The sequence below is a fragment of the Ictalurus punctatus genome, chromosome 26 (assembly GCF_001660625.3).
Source record: "Ictalurus punctatus breed USDA103 chromosome 26, Coco_2.0, whole genome shotgun sequence".
Taxonomy (NCBI): Eukaryota; Metazoa; Chordata; class Actinopteri; order Siluriformes; family Ictaluridae; genus Ictalurus; species Ictalurus punctatus.
This window is the reverse complement of record NC_030441.2, coordinates 20,094,622-20,112,121: the sequence shown is the minus strand read 5'-3', so window position 1 is coordinate 20,112,121 and position 17,500 is coordinate 20,094,622. Positions and strand designations below refer to the sequence as shown.

Genomic DNA, 17,500 nt, shown 5'->3' with positions numbered 1-17,500 from the left:
GCGTCTGCAAAAAGAAGTCAAGAGACTGAAAGAGCAAGTAAAGGCAGCAGAGCGTGAGACACTTTACCTCAGTCACTTTCATCTCACTTCATTACCTATTACCAATGTTTATAAATGATGGAAAATTAATGAATGAGTCTAATCAGGAATTTGCTTTAAAGGATGAAGCTATTCAGTAAACATAACTTATTATTAACAGTAATTCATGTCAAATATGTACTTAATTGAGTGTAAACTTATTTTTATTATTATTTTTACAATTGAGGGTGTGTAAACTTTTGAACGGGGTAATGTTTATAAATTCAGCCATTATCTTGTCTTGTGGACTGTGTGTAAACATCTGCTATGTGAAACATTTTATTCAGGACAGAACTAAATAAACAGCAACATGGGATTTTTATCATCCCTTTTTTTTGTTAACAGTATTAAGATTTAGCAGATTCTGCAAGGGGTGCGCAAACTTTTGGGCACAACTGTATGTGATTTTGACACAAATTTCTTCCAAACAGAACTTGAAGAGCAGCTGAAGCAAAAGGAGAGGGAACTTTCAAAGCTGAAGAACAGTAACGCAGGTGAGAGCTCCGTTTCAGGATAGATATCAGTCTGATCAGCAGTGTGGGAGATATGTCTGGATTTATCATCACTCTGGGGAATTCATCTATACATTCTAATCAGTCCTCAGTCTGTCTCGTGGTATCATCTGTTTATCTCGAGGTGTTGTCTGGAGGTATTATTGTTCCACTTTGAGGGGCCATTGATTTGTCTTGTGGTACCTTTAATCCTTCTTGAGTTATTTTAATGCACAATGGCGTGTCACTGATCTGTCACAAGGTATTAGAGATCCATCACAAGGGGTCATGTGTTTGATTATCACATGATTATTTCTTCCAAACAGAACTTGAAGAACAGCTGAAGCAAAAGGAGAAGGAACTTTCCAACCTGAAGAACAATAACGCAGGTGAGAGCTCCGTTTCTCCACCCAGACTCCATCACTCTCCATCACTCTCAGTGTGTTCTTATTGCATGAGCACATTAGCGAGCAGTAGAGCTGCTGTCAGTCCCACCTCATGGTCGTTTCAAACATCAGCAGCCTTTTGGGGCTTTTAGTGATTTCTCTCGTCAATCCTTCTTGAGATGTCATGGAACTGAATTGGGATTATCAGTCATGGTTTAATTATACAGCACACATCTCCAAATCAATAGCGGAATCATTTTCTTCTCAATTAAACCTTGTGTTTTATTCTCGAGTGCATTAACCCTTTATTTCCCACGTTCTCTGCAGATGTGATTAATGAGAACGAGCGTCTGAGAGGAGATGTGAAGAGACTGAACAACCGAGTGAAAGTCCTAGAGAGTGAGACACTTTAACACCCTTTTGTCTCATTTCTTTACTTTTGTTCATGTTGATTCTATTTATTTACGTTACGGACAATTTGTATGTAAATGAAGTAAATAGTAAGTAAACTGTACTAAATAAAGTGGACGTCTAGTTTACGATATCATTTACCGCTAGCAGATATGAATGTGTTTTCATTTCGATTATATAACCTGTTGTTTAACGTGTTAATGAACTTGTGAACAGATTATTCAGACAGCATTTAGTTCTATACGGAGATTTACAGGTAAACACTCCACCTGTTTCAGTATAAAATGATGGAGTCTTTGAAATGAAGATCCGGGTGAGATTAGAATCCATCCTGAGGTCTCGGTGATCCATTTCAAGCTATGATCAGGCCGTTTATTTCAAGCTAGCTCAATCAGAGGATTTCAGGATTGAACAGAAGTCCGAGCTGAACACCTGACTCCGGGTGTTCCTGTTATTCCGTTACACTACTGCAGATTGTGAGTCGAGCCAGTGAAATCTGTTTTCTTAAATATTGTATTTTTATCCAAACAGACAGTGAAGAGCAGCTGAAGCAAAAGGAGAAGGAAATTTCAGACCTAAAGAAAAATAACGCAAGTAAGATATGTATTTCTCTTCCAATCACTCTCCATCACTCTCCAACACTCTCCATCACTCTCCAACACTCTCCATCATTCTCCATCATTCTCCATCACTCTCCAACACTCTCCAACACTCTCCATCACTCTCCATCACTCTCCAACACTCTCCATCACTCTCCATCACTCTCCATCATTCTCCATCACTCTCCAACACTCTCCATCACTCTCCAACACTCTCCATCACTCTCCAACACTCTCCATCACTCTCCATCACTCTCCATCATTCTCCATCACTCTCCAACACTCTCCATCACTCTCCAACACTCTCCATCATTCTCCATCACTCTCCATCATTCTCCATCATTCTCCAACACTCTCCATCATTCTCCATCACTCTCCATCACTCTCCATCACTCTCCATCACTCTCCATCATTCTCCATCACTCTCCAACACTCTCCATCACTCTCCAACACTCTCCATCACTCTCCATCACTCTCCATCACTCTCCATCACTCTCCAACACTCTCCATCACTCTCCATCATTCTCCATCACTCTCCATCACTCTCCATCACTCTCCAACACTCTCCATCACTCTCCATCACTCTCCATCATTCTCCATCACTCTCCAACACTCTCCATCATTCTCCATCACTCTCCATCATTCTCCATCACTCTCCATCACTCTCCATCATTCTCCGTCTCTCCGTCACTCTCCATCACTCTCCATCACTCTCCATCATTCTCCATCACTCTCCAACACTCTCCATCACTCTCCATCATTCTCCGTCTCTCCGTCACTCTCCAACACTCTCCATCACTCTCCATCATTCTCCATCACTCTCCATCATTCTCCATCACTCTCCAACACTCTCCATCACTCTCCATCATTCTCCAACACTCTCCATCACTCTCCATCACTCTCCATCATTCTCCATCACTCTCCAACACTCTCCATCATTCTCCATCACTCTCCATCATTCTCCATCACTCTCCATCACTCTCCATCATTCTCCGTCTCTCCGTCACTCTCCATCACTCTCCATCACTCTCCATCATTCTCCATCATTCTCCATCACTCTCCAACACTCTCCATCACTCTCCATCATTCTCCGTCTCTCCGTCACTCTCCAACACTCTCCATCACTCTCCATCATTCTCCATCACTCTCCATCATTCTCCATCACTCTCCAACACTCTCCATCACTCTCCATCATTCTCCATCACTCTCCATCACTCTCCAACACTCTCCGTCACTCTCCATCACTCTCCAACACTCTCCATCACTCTCCAACACTCTCCATCACTCTCCATCATTCTCCGTCTCTCCGTCACTCTCCAACACTCTCCATCACTCTCCATCACTCTCCATCACTCTCCATCATTCTCCATCACTCTCCAACACTCTCCATCACTCTCCATCATTCTCCGTCTCTCCGTCACTCTCCAACACTCTCCATCACTCTCCATCACTCTCCATCATTCTCCATCACTCTCCAACACTCTCCATCACTCTCCATCATTCTCCATCACTCTCCATCACTCTCCAACACTCTCCATCACTCTCCATCACTCTCCATCACTCTCCAACACTCTCCATCACTCTCCATCACTCTCCATCACTCTCCAACACTCTCCATCACTCTCCATCATTCTCCATCACTCTCCAACACTCTCCATCACTCTCCAACACTCTCCATCACTCTCCAACACTCTCCATCACTCTCCATCATTCTCCATCACTCTCCATCACTCTCCAACACTCTCCATCACTCTCCAACACTCTCCATCATTCTCCATCACTCTCCAACACTCTCCATCACTCTCCAACACTCTCCAACACTCTCCATCACTCTCCATCACTCTCCATCATTCTCCAACACTCTCCAACACTCTCCATCACTCTCCAACACTCTCCATCACTCTCCATCACTCTCCATCACTCTCCATCACTCTCCAACACTCTCCATCACTCTCCATCACTCTCCATCACTCTCCAACACTCTCCATCACTCTCCATCATTCTCCATCACTCTCCAACACTCTCCATCACTCTCCAACACTCTCCATCACTCTCCAACACTCTCCATCACTCTCCATCATTCTCCATCACTCTCCATCACTCTCCAACACTCTCCATCACTCTCCAACACTCTCCATCATTCTCCATCACTCTCCAACACTCTCCATCACTCTCCAACACTCTCCAACACTCTCCATCACTCTCCATCACTCTCCATCATTCTCCAACACTCTCCATCACTCTCCAACACTCTCCATCACTCTCCATCACTCTCCATCACTCTCCAACACTCTCCATCACTCTCCATCACTCTCCAACACTCTCCATCACTCTCCATCATTCTCCATCACTCTCCAACACTCTCCATCACTCTCCAACACTCTCCATCACTCTCCATCACTCTCCATCATTCTCCATCACTCTCCATCACTCTCCAACACTCTCCATCACTCTCCATCACTCTCCATCATTCTCCATCACTCTCCAACACTCTCCATCACTCTCCATCATTCTCCGTCTCTCCGTCACTCTCCAACACTCTCCATCACTCTCCATCACTCTCCATCACTCTCCATCACTCTCCATCACTCTCCAACACTCTCAATCACTCTCCATCACTCTCTATCATTCTCCATCATTCTCCATCATTCTCCAACACTCTCCATCATTCTCCATCACTCTCCATCATTCTCCATCACTCTCCATCACTCTCCATCATTCTCCATCACTCTCCAACACTCTCCATCACTCTCCAACACTCTCCATCACTCTCCATCACTCTCCATCACTCTCCATCACTCTCCAACACTCTCCATCACTCTCCATCACTCTCCATCACTCTCCATCATTCTCCATCATTCTCCATCATTCTCCATCACTCTCCAACACTCTCCATCACTCTCCATCACTCTCCAACATTCTCCAACACTCTCCATCACTCTCCATCACTCTCCAACATTCTCCATCACTCTCCATCATTCTCCAACACTCTCCATCATTCTCCATCACTCTCCAACACTCTCCATCACTCTCCATCACTCTCTATCACTCTCCAACACTCTCCATCACTCTCCAACACTCTCCATCACTCTCCAACACTCTCCATCACTCTCCAACACTCTCCATCACTCTCCATCACTCTCCAACACTCTCCAACACTCTCCAACACTCTCCATCACTCTCCATCACTCTCCAACACTCTCCATCACTCTCCAACACTCTCCATCACTCTCCATCATTCTCCATCACTCTCCATCACTCTCTATCACTCTCCAACACTCTCCATCACTCTCCATCACTCTCCATCACTCTCCAACACTCTCCATCACTCTCCATCACTCTCCATCATTCTCCATCACTCTCCAACACTCTCCAACACTCTCCATCACTCTCCAACACTCTCCAACACTCTCCATCACTCTCTATCACTCTCCAACACTCTCCATCACTCTCCAACACTCTCCATCACTCTCCATCATTCTCCATCATTCTCCATCACTCTCCATCACTCTCCATCACTCTCCATCATTCTCCATCACTCTCCATCACTCTCCATCACTCTCCAACACTCTCCATCACTCTCCATCACTCTCCAACACTCTCCATCATTCTCCATCACTCTCCAACACTCTCCAACACTCTCCATCACTCTCCATCACTCTCCATCACTCTCCATCATTCTCCATCACTCTCCATCACTCTCCATCCTTCATAGTCCAGTAGTGTGTTTTTAGTGGATGAGAGAATTAGGGATCCACTCCAACTTTATTCTATATTAATTGTTTTCTTTCTCTTTTATTACATGTTTTCCATTAACCCTTTATTTCCCGTGTTCTCTGTAGAGGTTATCGATGAGAACAAGCGTCTGCAAGTAGATGTGATGAAACTGAAAGAGCGAGTAAAGGAGCTGGAGGGTGAGACACTTTACCTCAGTTACTTTCATCACATTTCATTACTTTGAGTAATTTTATTCTGTTCGTTTAAACGATGGACAATAAGCAACATTCTCAATCAGGAATTTGTTTGTAAATATCATAACTATTATGTAAAGTGCATTATATCTGTTGTATAATGTGTTATAATAATTTAAACAATTTATTTCATTAAATATGGATACAATTGATTGAACCTTGAGCAGTTCATGAGGATAAAATAGCTGTGTATAGAATCAACGTTAATCAGGTTTAACTCGTAATTGTGTTCAATTGTTTTGTTTGTTTGTTTTTCCATAACACCCTGAACATAAGGTCCAGTTACAGTGAAACCGCCCACCGTCACCATCAGTAAGTCATGATGCAACATTTCAGTGTTAAGTAAATTTGATTGTATAGCTGGTTTAATAATTATCTAACACATGTCTACGCATCGATTGATAAATTTATTGAATAATGCATCTATAAATCTATACAATCAGTTTATATTAATATTCTACATAAGATTGTAAACTAATGCTTTACATTGATATAAGTCCGGTTTGGCCACGCCCACTTCACTGGGGCTGTTGGACACAGAGGCAACACTTCGAACCTAATGAAAGAAATGTGACCTAGCAACCAAAATCTGACTTAGCGAGCAAGTGAAACCTAACCTGGCTTCCTTCGTCCCCTCAGTGTCTCTGGAGTTTGATCCCCAGACCGCTCACAGAAGACTCCTGATCTCAGCTGATGAACGGTCGGTGCGTGGTGTTCAGTACACCATCGCCCGATATGATAGCCCAAGGCGCTATGACACAGCGATTGCAGCCCTTACAAAAACGGGCTTCAATTCTGGGAGGCCATACTGGGAAGTACAGGTGAAAGACCGTTCATGCTTCGTGGTGGGCGTAGCGGCTGAATCGGCGCCCCGGAAAGGAGAGATCAGATACAGGCCCAGTAATGGCTACTGGACCATACAGAAGGAAAACGGACAGCACTATATGCTAGCAGAGCATCCCGTCCGGCTCCGCCTTTCAGACAAACTCAACATCATTGGGATCCTCATTGACTTCTCCAGTGGGGAGGTGGTCTTCTACAACGCCCAAACCAGAGCAGTGCTCTACACATTCAGCAGGAACAAATTTACACAGAAGCTGTACCCGTACGTGGCCACCTGTGGCAGTGAGGGTCCAGAGGACTGGCCCATAGAGCTGCTGGATACCGCCTTGGTACCGTGGCTCAATTAATAATAAACACACACACCACTATATACGTCTTTAAACACGATTACACACTTGTAACATTTGCATTATTTCCTAAAATTAAAAAAAAAAAAGTTTTGCTTTCAAGTTTCTTTGTGTTTTGTTTCTGTCTGAATTTGAACCCGAGCCAGCAGAGTTACGTCAACAAAACATATACAACCATGAATATGCAAATTAGAACCCCCCTGTAACTGCATTATCTAACTTAGCTAGCTGATTAGTTGACTGCTACACAACTAACTCACACCTGGAGCCAGATCTGTCAGAATATAATGATACCATGACAACCAAAGCTAACACTGGCCAGGCTCGCTACATTCTTAGATAAAGTCCAGAACCCATGAGTTTTATTTTACTGACATACATCACAAACCTGAGCCCACATGCAGCCCTGCCTCCAAAACAAGTTCTACATCGAAGTAAACTTAACCCAAACAATACGATATCTAATAGGATTTAAACCTGCACACTTTTGAGTACCTCCAGAGAGGTACAGTGTTGAGTCATTGTGTGAAAAGGCCATTGAGAGGAAGAGGCTAAGTGTCTATCAAAGAAGGAATATAGGAGCGAAAAACAACAACAACAAAACAGCATATAATTAAAAATTGACAAATCTAAAGGTAGTAAACGGATTTAGTTTCGTTTAGTTAAAGTTTTTAAAATAAGATTTAAATTTGCTCTCAGATCAATTCTTCATGGCTTGGCTTCTTGTCCATGTTGACATAATGAGCATTCACATCTCCTGTTCTATCAAATAACAAAGGTGCTCTGCTGGACTCAGATCCGGGAACTGTGAAGGCCACTAAATGACACTGAAGTAAACACCGTTTTATCACCGGTGGAGTCATGTGTCATCCTTACAGTCTGAAAGGGACTTCACAGCCACTGTTCGTCCTCACGCTGCTGCCACTCAGCATGACCTTCCGCACTGAATGAAGGAGCACAGATGATTGTGAAACTAAAAAGGAAGTCTTCACGTGACACCACGCAGCTAAACTTGGCCTGGAGCGGACACGGGGTGTGTTCAGGAGGACGGTTCTTACCAGAATTCAGTCACATGCTCTTTGGCACCGTATGAGTCAATTCTGTGCCAAAAAAACACTGTTATCAGCAGATATTTAACGATCTGCTATCTACTGTTAGTATAAAGTTTCTACATCACAAATAATATAAACTACAGAAAAATATTACAGAAATAGAAGAAGATGGGGAATTGTTCATAAATCCTGTCAGAACTTTTCCCACACGCAACCTGGAATTAGAGCGTACACACATTCAGCGAAAAACAACCAGAAACTTTTCAATAGAAATAATATTAAATAGGAAAAATAAAAAGTTACAATAACCTGCTTGCATGAGTGTGCACACCCTGTGGCTGAGTTCAGAATGAACCAGTCACATTCAATCTCATGTTCAAAAGTAATTATCACACAGCTGTTCTCAATGACATGATTGTGATTAACCCCGAATAAAGACCAGCTGGGTCTCTAGGATTTTCTTCACATCTCTGAGGTTTCATCTGAGTTCTGAAGCCCTGGTCCTCAAAGAGCTCACAGAGCATGCACAGGGGCTCACTGTGGAAAGGAATCAAACAGGAGAGGGGTATGACAGAACGTCCAAAACATTAGATGTACCATTTCTAGGGTTCTCTGTTTTGCCCCTTTGGAACACAACAAAAGAGGAGAAATGGTTCAAATCAATTTAGAATCCATGTAAGAAGCTCAAATTTATTACCCATAATTAAAAAAAAAACCTTCAACAAATGCTTGTCACATCCATAAAAACCTGCCATTTTTAGGGGTGTGTAAACTTTTTATATCCACTGTATGTACTAGATATACAGCTTAAAAAATATTTACTTTTAGGAGCTGAGGTGAAGGTTTGGGGTTGCAGTTATTTAGCTGAGGTGACACAAATGGTGTGTGTGTGTGTGTGTGTGTGTGTGTGTGTGTGTGTGTGAGAGAGATCAGATATATAAGCAGTGGAAGTGACAGTGACAGTCAGTTAGAGCGATGGCGTGGATTCAGCTTCTCCTCTTCTCTTGTCTCTCCTTGACTCCTCTCACTACACTGTCTCACACTGGTAAGTTCTCCTCGTATACATGTTCTGAACCAGAACCGCACATTAGAACCTAGAACCAACCCGCGGTGATACCGTGTGGTGCAGTGTATTTAGCTGGAATGTTTGTGTTGTAATGTGTACCTTCTGCTCTGTGTTTGTTGAGGTTCTGTATGTTGGCGATAACAAGCCGTTTGCACTCATCCCACACTTTACCTCCATTACATAAATACTTTTAAAGGTTCTTCTTAAACTGTAGTTAAATTAACAGGTGAAATGGTCCAGCAGTAGAAATAAAATAAAAACTCTGAAAATATTGATGAGATTTGCTGTGTAAATGTGTATGATTTTGAGTGTTTGTTTATTTTAGTCCTTATCTGGTATTCTATCATTCCCGGCTCATGATTTTGGAGTTTTATGCGATTTATCATCTTTCATGAGAATGAATGGGTCGATATTGCTTGTTTTGCCTTTGACTTTTTTGTTCATTATGTAGAGTATATTCAGAGTGAAATCAAACCACGAGTATCAAATGAAAATAAAAATACACAATCAAAAAACATTGTAAGTGATTTCATAGATGAGAAACAAAAGTCCGTTTCCTCATTAGTGTTTACGTCACAGCCCATAAAACATGTTGTTGTTTATTCCAGTACCTGGAGATGTACCTGATGATTATGAGGTAAAGAGGTTTAATGTCATTAATCAGCACACGATTCATTCTACACATGAACTCACATCTAAACCAACAGTAAACACCACAATATTCATGTTTTTATCTTTTCCCTTTCCGTCATAATTCAGCGTCCATTTACAAGTATTTGTGACGGTGAGTACATCATCGTTCCATTCAATACCCTCTACATTCATTGTCTTCTAACACTTCTGATACTGTGGAACTAGAAATAGAGTAAACTATAGTAAACTGGCGTTATAGTAAGCTAGCGTTATAGTAAGCTAGCGTTATAGTAAACTAGCGCTATAGTAAGGTAGCGTTATAGTAAACTAGTGCTATAGTAAACTAGCGCTATAGTAAACTAGTGCTATAGTAAACTAGCGTTATAGTAAGCTAGCGCTATAGTAAGGTAGCGTTATAGTAAACTAGTGCTATAGTAAACTAGCGCTATAGTAAACTAGTGCTATAGTAAACTAGCGTTATAGTAAACTGGCGTTATAGTAAACTAGTGCTATAGTAAGCTAGCGCTATAGTAAACTAGCGTTATAGTAAACGTGCGCTATAGTAAACTAGCGTTATAGTAAACTAGCATTATAGTAAACGTGCGCTATAGTAAACTAGCGTTATAGTAAACTAGCATTATAGTAAACTAGCGTTATAGTAAACGTGCGCTATAGTAAACTAGCATTATAGTAAACTAGCATTATAGTAAACTGGCGTTATAGTAAACTAGTGCTATAGTAAACTAGCGTTATAGTAAACTAGCGTTATAGTAAACTAGCGTTATAGTAAACGTGCGCTATAGTAAACTAGCGCTATAGTAAACTAGCGTTATAGTAAACGTGCGCTATAGTAAACTAGCGTTATAGTAAACTAGCATTATAGTAAACGTGCGCTATAGTAAACTAGCGTTATAGTAAACTAGCATTATAGTAAACTAGCGTTATAGTAAACTAGCATTATAGTAAACTAGCGTTATAGTAAACGTGCGCTATAGTAAACTAGCGTTATAGTAAACTGGCGTTATAGTAAACTGGCGTTATAGTAAACTAGCGTTATAGTAAACTAGCGTTATAGTAAACGTGCGCTATAGTAAACTAGCGTTATAGTAAACTAGCGTTATAGTAAACTGGCGTTATAGTAAACTAGCGCTATAGTAAACTAGCGTTATAGTAAACTAGCGTTATAGTAAACGTGCGCTATAGTAAACTAGCGTTATAGTAAACTAGCGTTATAGTAAACTGGCGTTATAGTAAACTAGTGCTATAGTAAACTAGCGTTATAGTAAACTAGCGTTATAGTAAACGTGCGCTATAGTAAACTAGCGTTATAGTAAACTAGCGTTATAGTAAACGTGCGCTATAGTAAACTAGTGCTATAGTAAGCTAGCGTTATAGTAAGCTAGCGTTATAGTAAACTAGCGTTATAGTAAACTGGCATTATAGTAAACTAGCGCTATAGTAAACTAGCATTATAGTAAGCTAGCGTTATAGTAAGCTAGCGTTATAGTAAACGTGCGCTATAGTAAGCTAGCGTTATAGTAAGCTAGCGTTATAGTAAGCTAGCGTTATAGTAAACGTGCGCTATAGTAAGCTAGCGTTATAGTAAGCTAGCGTTATAGTAAACTGGCGCTATAGTAAGCTAGCGTTATAGTAAGCTAGCGTTATAGTAAACTAGCGTTATAGTAAACGTGCGCTATAGTAAGCTAGCGTTATAGTAAACTAGCGTTATAGTAAACTGGCGCTATAGTAAGCTAGCGTTATAGTAAGCTAGCGTTATAGTAAACTGGCGCTATAGTAAGCTAGCGTTATAGTAAGCTGGCGTTATAGTAAACTAGCGTTATAGTAAACGTGCGCTATAGTAAGCTAGCGTTATAGTAAACTAGCGTTATAGTAAACTGGCGCTATAGTAAGCTAGCGTTATAGTAAGCTAGCGTTATAGTAAACTGGCGCTATAGTAAGCTAGCGTTATAGTAAGCTAGCGTTATAGTAAACTAGCGTTATAGTAAACGTGCGCTATAGTAAGCTAGCGTTATAGTAATCTAGCGCTATAGTAAACTAGCGTTATAGTAAACGTGCGCTATAGTAAGGTAGCGTTATAGTAAACTAGCGTTATAGTAAACGTGCGCTATAGTAAACTAGCGTTATAGTAAACTAGCATTATAGTAAACTAGCGTTATAGTAAACTAGCGCTATAGTAAGCTAGCGTTATAGTAAACTGGCGCTATAGTAAGCTAGCGTTATAGTAAGCTAGCGTTATAGTAAACTGGCGCTATAGTAAGCTAGCGTTATAGTAAGCTAGCGTTATAGTAAACTGGCGCTATAGTAAGCTAGCGTTATAGTAAGCTAGCGTTATAGTAAACTAGCGTTATAGTAAGCTAGCGTTATAGTAAACTGGCGCTATAGTAAACTAGCGTTATAGTAAGCTAGCGTTATAGTAAACGTGCGCTATAGTAAGGTAGCGTTATAGTAAACTAGCGTTATAGTAAACGTGCGCTATAGTAAACTAGCGTTATAGTAAACTAGCATTATAGTAAACTAGCGTTATAGTAAACTAGCGCTATAGTAAGCTAGCGTTATAGTAAACTGGCGCTATAGTAAGCTAGCGTTATAGTAAGCTAGCGTTATAGTAAACTGGCGCTATAGTAAGCTAGCGTTATAGTAAGCTAGCGTTATAGTAAACTAGCGTTATAGTAAGCTAGCGTTATAGTAAACTGGCGCTATAGTAAACTAGCGTTATAGTAAGCTAGCGTTATAGTAAACTAGCGTTATAGTAAGCTAGCGTTATAGTAAACTGGCGCTATAGTAAGCTAGCGTTATAGTAAGCTAGCGTTATAGTAAACTGGCGTTATAGTAAACTGGCGTTATAGTAAACTGGCGCTATAGTAAGCTAGCGTTATAGTAAGCTAGCGTTATAGTAAGCTAGCGTTATAGTAAACTGGCGCTATAGTAAACTAGCGTTATAGTAAACTAGCGTTATAGTAAGCTAGCGTTATAGTAAGCTAGCGTTATAGTAAACTAGCGTTATAGTAAGCTAGCGTTATAGTAAACTGGCGCTATAGTAAGCTAGCGTTATAGTAAGCTAGCGTTATAGTAAACTGGCGTTATAGTAAACTAGCGTTATAGTAAGCTAGCGTTATAGTAAACTGGCGTTATAGTAAACTAGCGTTATAGTAAACAGGCAACACCATGGATGTTTATGTCAGTGTGGTTTGTTTAGGTTGTTGGTGTTTGTTCAGGTCAGTGGTGTTTAGATCAGGTCAGTGGCGTTTAGATCAGGTCAGTGGCGTATAGATCAGGTCAGTGGCGTTTAGATCAGGTCAGTGGCGTATGGATCAGGTCAGTGGCGTATAGATCAGGTCAGTGGCGTATAGATCAGGTCAGTGGTGTTTAGATCAGGTCAGTGGCGTATAGATCAGGTCAGTGGTGTTTAGATCAGGTCTGGGGCGTATAGATCAGGTCAGTGGTGTTTAGATCAGGTCAGTGGCGTTTAGATCAGGTCAGTGGCGTATAGATCAGGTCAGTGGTGTATAGATCAGGTCAGTGGTGTTTAGATCAGGTCTGGGGCGTTTAGATCAGAACTCTGTGTGTACTTGTACCTTTCTGTTGCAGGCATTTTCACAGAACTGAGCAACTGCAATCAGAGACTGTTGGAGAAAACTGAGTACAGCTTTAATATCGGTGAGTACTCGTGTACCTTTACCATCTTCTCTAAGAGACAGGTCCATTAACAGACCACCGCTGAAGTGGACAAGTGGCTTTTTATTGCCATTTCACGAATATACAGCTGGTACAGTACACAGTGAAAGGAAACGTTCCTCCAGGACCACAGTGCCACATAAACAACACACTAACCACACGAGACGACACGGAACTTAATAACACCTACACATTCTACACAAAGTGCACATGCAAACGTGAAAACACCACAGGACAGTACAGTACCACTAAAACAGGAGCACGGGTGCAGTAAGAGCAGCTCCGACCAGTACACGGGTCTAGTGTGGAAGTGTCCAATATAACAGGAAGTGCACAAACATAACAATATAATAGATATAAAAAAGAGCAGTTAATATGGCAGTTTATTCTATAAATACTTACAAAATGTTGGTCCACAACCTTAATATTGAATTGTTGAACCTCTTTACTATTTATTTCAGTTTTGTACACATTTTTACAGAAGTGTGTTTGATGTAAGCTGACGTGGCTCTTCTGTTCTCCAGAGAAAGATCTGTTTGTTTTGAAGGATCAGCTGAGGGTGATCAGAGTCTCGTGTCTAAATGCCTCTCAGGCGTCCTCACTTCAGATCGCAGGTGAAAATCGTCTCATCCTTTATGATTAATATTAATGTTAAAATAAGACAGAGTTATTAATGTTCTCAGTGTGCATGTGCAGCTCTGCAGAACCAGCTGGACCGTTTCCTAAAGCAGCTCACTAATAAAACTGCAGGACCTGCTGAAGTCGGTATTGTGGACATTTTATTTTTGGCAACTGTTTGTCCCTTTTGTAGAACATATGTGTTCTAATCCCGAGTGTGCTCTAATCCTGAGCATGTTCTAATCCCGAGTGTGTATTAACCCTGAATGTGCTCTAATCCCGAGTGTGCTCTAATCCCGAGTGTGCTCTAATCCCGAGTGTGCTCTAATCCCGAGTGTGCTCTAATCCCGAGTGTGCTCTAATCCCGAGTGTGTTCTAATCCCGTGCATGTTCTTTCTGTAGTGTTAAACATCCTGCAGGAGTATGTGGAAGTTCAGAAACTCGAGTTGTCCCTTGTAACTGAGACGGATCCGAGGAAGATCGCAGGTCAGTGATAGAACAGTAGCGAGGCTAAATTCTCAGTGTGATAATCAGCCAGCCTGACATGGCGGTTCTGTCTATCACTGCATCTCCCTCTGGATAGACTGACTGTTCTAATACTTTTGAATGGTAATAATGTATTATTTATCTAAAATATTTTGGCTTTTAGAAGTTGACATTATTACGATTCTGTATCATTTAGAATTAAGGTACAAGATGTTAAGCTTTTGGAATTTTATAGCGTGTTAATGAGTTGAGTTTGAAGAGTATAAATGCACTTGACATTTTTAAGGCTCTTGGATGTTCTAATATTTTCTAGAACATTCATTAATGTTTATTGTTCTGGAATATTAATACATTTATTATGGTTCTAGAATATCTAGAAGGCAAAAGTCTGATTGTTCAGGTTCTAGAATGTTAATAAATGTTAATAAATGTTCCAGGATGGTAACGGCAATTCCTTACTAAGGCTCTGTTATGCTAAACATGTGATGTATTAGAATTTCCCAGACTCAGATGAATGTTTAATGTTCTATACTGTGCTAGAACCTTAGAAAAATGTTTATTTCTAGATTGTTCATAAAAATCTGAAAGATTCTAGAATGTACATATCTGATTAACAATGTAGACCTTGATATAGTTTAAGGATCTTGAATATTCAAAAATATTCAAGATAGTCAATAACAGAATATTTAATTAGTCAGTTAGTTAGTTAGTTTTAAAATGTGCTAAAACTTAGATATTACTAGAACATTAATAAAACTTCTAGTTCTACCTTTGATACATTTTTGAGTTTCTAGCAAGTTCTAGAATGTTAAATGTTTAAGATTCTGAAAAGTTCTACAGTATCAGCGAATGCTTCAGTTCTGAGGTGTTGTACAGAGAGCAGACGATGCAGGTATCCACAGGTACGCTCAGGTACACGCAGGTACACGCAGGTACATGCAGGTATACACAGGTATGCTCAGGTATATGCAGGTACACGCAGGTACGCTCAGGTACACGCAGGTACACACAGGTATGCTCAGGTACACGCAGGTACACGCAGGTACACGCAGGTACACGCAGGTACATGCAGGTACGCGCAGGTACGCTCAGGTACACGCAGGTACGCTCAGGTACGCTCAGGTACACGCAGGTACACGCAGGGACACGCAGGTACGCTCAGGTACACGCAGGTACACGCAGATATACGCAGGTACACGCAGGTACGCTCAGGTACACACAGGTACACGCAGGTACGCTCAGGTACACGCAGGTACGCGCAGATATACGCAGGTACGCTCAGGTATACGCAGGTATACGCAGGTACACGCAGGTACGCTCAGGTACACGCAGGTACACGCAGGTACACGCAGGTACGCTCAGGTACACGCAGGTACGCTCAGGTACACGCAGGTACGCTCAGGTACACGCAGGTACACGCAGGTATACGCAGGTACATGCAGGTATACGCAGGTACGCTCAGGTACACGCAGGTACACGCAGATATACGCAGGTACACGCAGGTACGCTCAGGTACACACAGGTACACGCAGGTACGCTCAGGTACACGCAGGTACGCGCAGATATACGCAGGTACGCTCAGGTATACGCAGGTATACGCAGGTACACGCAGGTACGCTCAGGTACACGCAGGTACACGCAGGTACACGCAGGTACGCTCAGGTACACGCAGGTACGCTCAGGTACACGCAGGTACACGCAGGTACACGCAGGTACACGCAGGTATACGCAGGTACATGCAGGTACACGCAGGTACGCTCAGGTACACGCAGGTACACGCAGGTACACGCAGGTATGCTCAGGTATCCCTAGGTATCCGCAAGTATCCGCAGGTATATGTAAGTATCCGCAGGTATACGTAGGTATACACAGGTATGCGTGTGCAGAGGTTTATTAAAGACAGCAGGTAAATAAATGGAAAGTGCCGGTGGACTGGAGGTGAAGGTCAGCACAAGGACAGAGAGAACAGCTGAAGATCAAACAGCAACAATAATCCAGACTTGGCTCAGGCAAAGTGGGCGTGGTTAATGAGATAACATGTGAGTGATGAGTAACGATAACGACCTGTTGGTGTGGTCATGAAAACCCCCTGGTGGAGAGCTGAGGAACTACAGTGAGCTCTGACCACATTCTGAGAGGTTGCTTTACAGACGTTTGTTAATTTTGAGCTGAATAATTATCTAAATAAAGCTATAGTGAATTTTGATGCTGGTTATTTTAATATTTTTAAAGCACTGTATGAATCTGTGTCACATTCAGTTTATTTTACACTCTACGAATCCAGTTGGTTTCATAGAGTTTTAACTTGAAACATGTCATGATGTGAGTTTTTGCTGTTCTTTTGTTCTTTGATCACTCTATTGAGTCATGTGATATTTTGATGTCCCGACACACCCCTTTTTGGTTTGTTGGGGTGTGTAAAATTCCCTGTTCAGAGATGGAGAAACAACTGAAAAAGGCAAGAGCTGATCTGGAAACACTGAATGGAAACCTGGGCAAGCTAGAGTGCCAAACAGCAAACATCCAAAGTGTGTATACACACACACACACACACACACACACACACACACACACACACACACACACACACAGATGTTAAATACATAATGAAGTGATGTGTGCTGTATTGTGGTGCCAGATATTGTAAAGCCGGTTATCAGACTGCAGGATGAGATTGTGGAGCTGTACAGGAGGCAGGCGCTGCTGCTGAACACACACACTCAGTTCACAGGTCAGCTTTCCTCTTTAACAGTGTTTACTTGCATTTTACACACACACACACACACACACACACACACACACACACACACACACACACACACA

At 41.7% G+C, this 17,500-nt stretch overlaps 3 protein-coding genes across 6 annotated transcripts in view; all 3 read left to right on the top strand.

Moving 5' to 3' along the window:
• LOC108258751 (putative leucine-rich repeat-containing protein DDB_G0290503) overlaps window positions 1–7,228 on the top strand; it is a 26,715-nt gene extending 19,487 nt beyond the window's left edge. For both annotated transcript variants that reach the window (XM_053676345.1, XM_017457629.2), the window contains 8 exons: window positions 1–53; window positions 510–572; window positions 896–958; window positions 1,283–1,354; window positions 1,898–1,960; window positions 5,808–5,879; window positions 6,213–6,248; window positions 6,576–7,228. The exon at window positions 1–53 is cut by the window's left edge and continues 19 nt beyond it. In XM_053676345.1, the coding sequence (XP_053532320.1) occupies window positions 1–53; window positions 510–572; window positions 896–958; window positions 1,283–1,354; window positions 1,898–1,960; window positions 5,808–5,879; window positions 6,213–6,248; window positions 6,576–7,126 (973 nt within the window). In that variant the 3' untranslated portion in view covers window positions 7,127–7,228. The remainder of the gene's footprint in view (window positions 54–509; window positions 573–895; window positions 959–1,282; window positions 1,355–1,897; window positions 1,961–5,807; window positions 5,880–6,212; window positions 6,249–6,575) is intronic.
• Window positions 7,229–9,084: 1,856 nt separating this feature from the next.
• Window positions 9,085–17,500, top strand: part of si:ch211-14a17.10 (putative leucine-rich repeat-containing protein DDB_G0290503) — a 29,127-nt gene continuing 20,711 nt past the window's right edge. For 2 of the 3 annotated variants that reach the window (XM_053676344.1, XM_053676343.1), the window contains exons 1-9: window positions 9,085–9,223; window positions 9,853–9,881; window positions 10,004–10,028; window positions 13,487–13,555; window positions 14,098–14,187; window positions 14,270–14,338; window positions 14,594–14,677; window positions 17,113–17,205; window positions 17,316–17,408. In XM_053676344.1, the coding sequence (XP_053532319.1) occupies window positions 9,154–9,223; window positions 9,853–9,881; window positions 10,004–10,028; window positions 13,487–13,555; window positions 14,098–14,187; window positions 14,270–14,338; window positions 14,594–14,677; window positions 17,113–17,205; window positions 17,316–17,408 (622 nt within the window). In that variant the 5' untranslated portion in view covers window positions 9,085–9,153. The remainder of the gene's footprint in view (window positions 9,224–9,852; window positions 9,882–10,003; window positions 10,029–13,486; window positions 13,556–14,097; window positions 14,188–14,269; window positions 14,339–14,593; window positions 14,678–17,112; window positions 17,206–17,315; window positions 17,409–17,500) is intronic. The other variant, XM_053676342.1, reaches the window with a different exon arrangement.
• LOC128629231 (uncharacterized) lies at window positions 14,684–17,106 on the top strand. Its single transcript, XM_053676350.1, has 2 exons — window positions 14,684–16,399; window positions 16,470–17,106. Exons 1-2 carry the CDS (start codon window positions 15,490–15,492, stop codon window positions 16,487–16,489), a joined length of 930 nt encoding a protein of 309 aa, XP_053532325.1. The 5' UTR covers window positions 14,684–15,489; the 3' UTR covers window positions 16,490–17,106.

What these genes read in the sequence shown, in the direction of transcription:
- LOC128629231 (XM_053676350.1), top strand. Translation starts at nt 15,490, where the DNA reads ATGTTTAAGATTCTGAAAAGTTCTACAGTATCAGCGAATGCTTCAGTT. An exon ending in GTACACGCAGGTACACGCAG is followed by an intron (nt 16,400 to 16,469) that starts GTATACGCAGGT and finishes AGGTACACGCAG; the next exon opens with GTATGCTCAGGTATCCCTAG.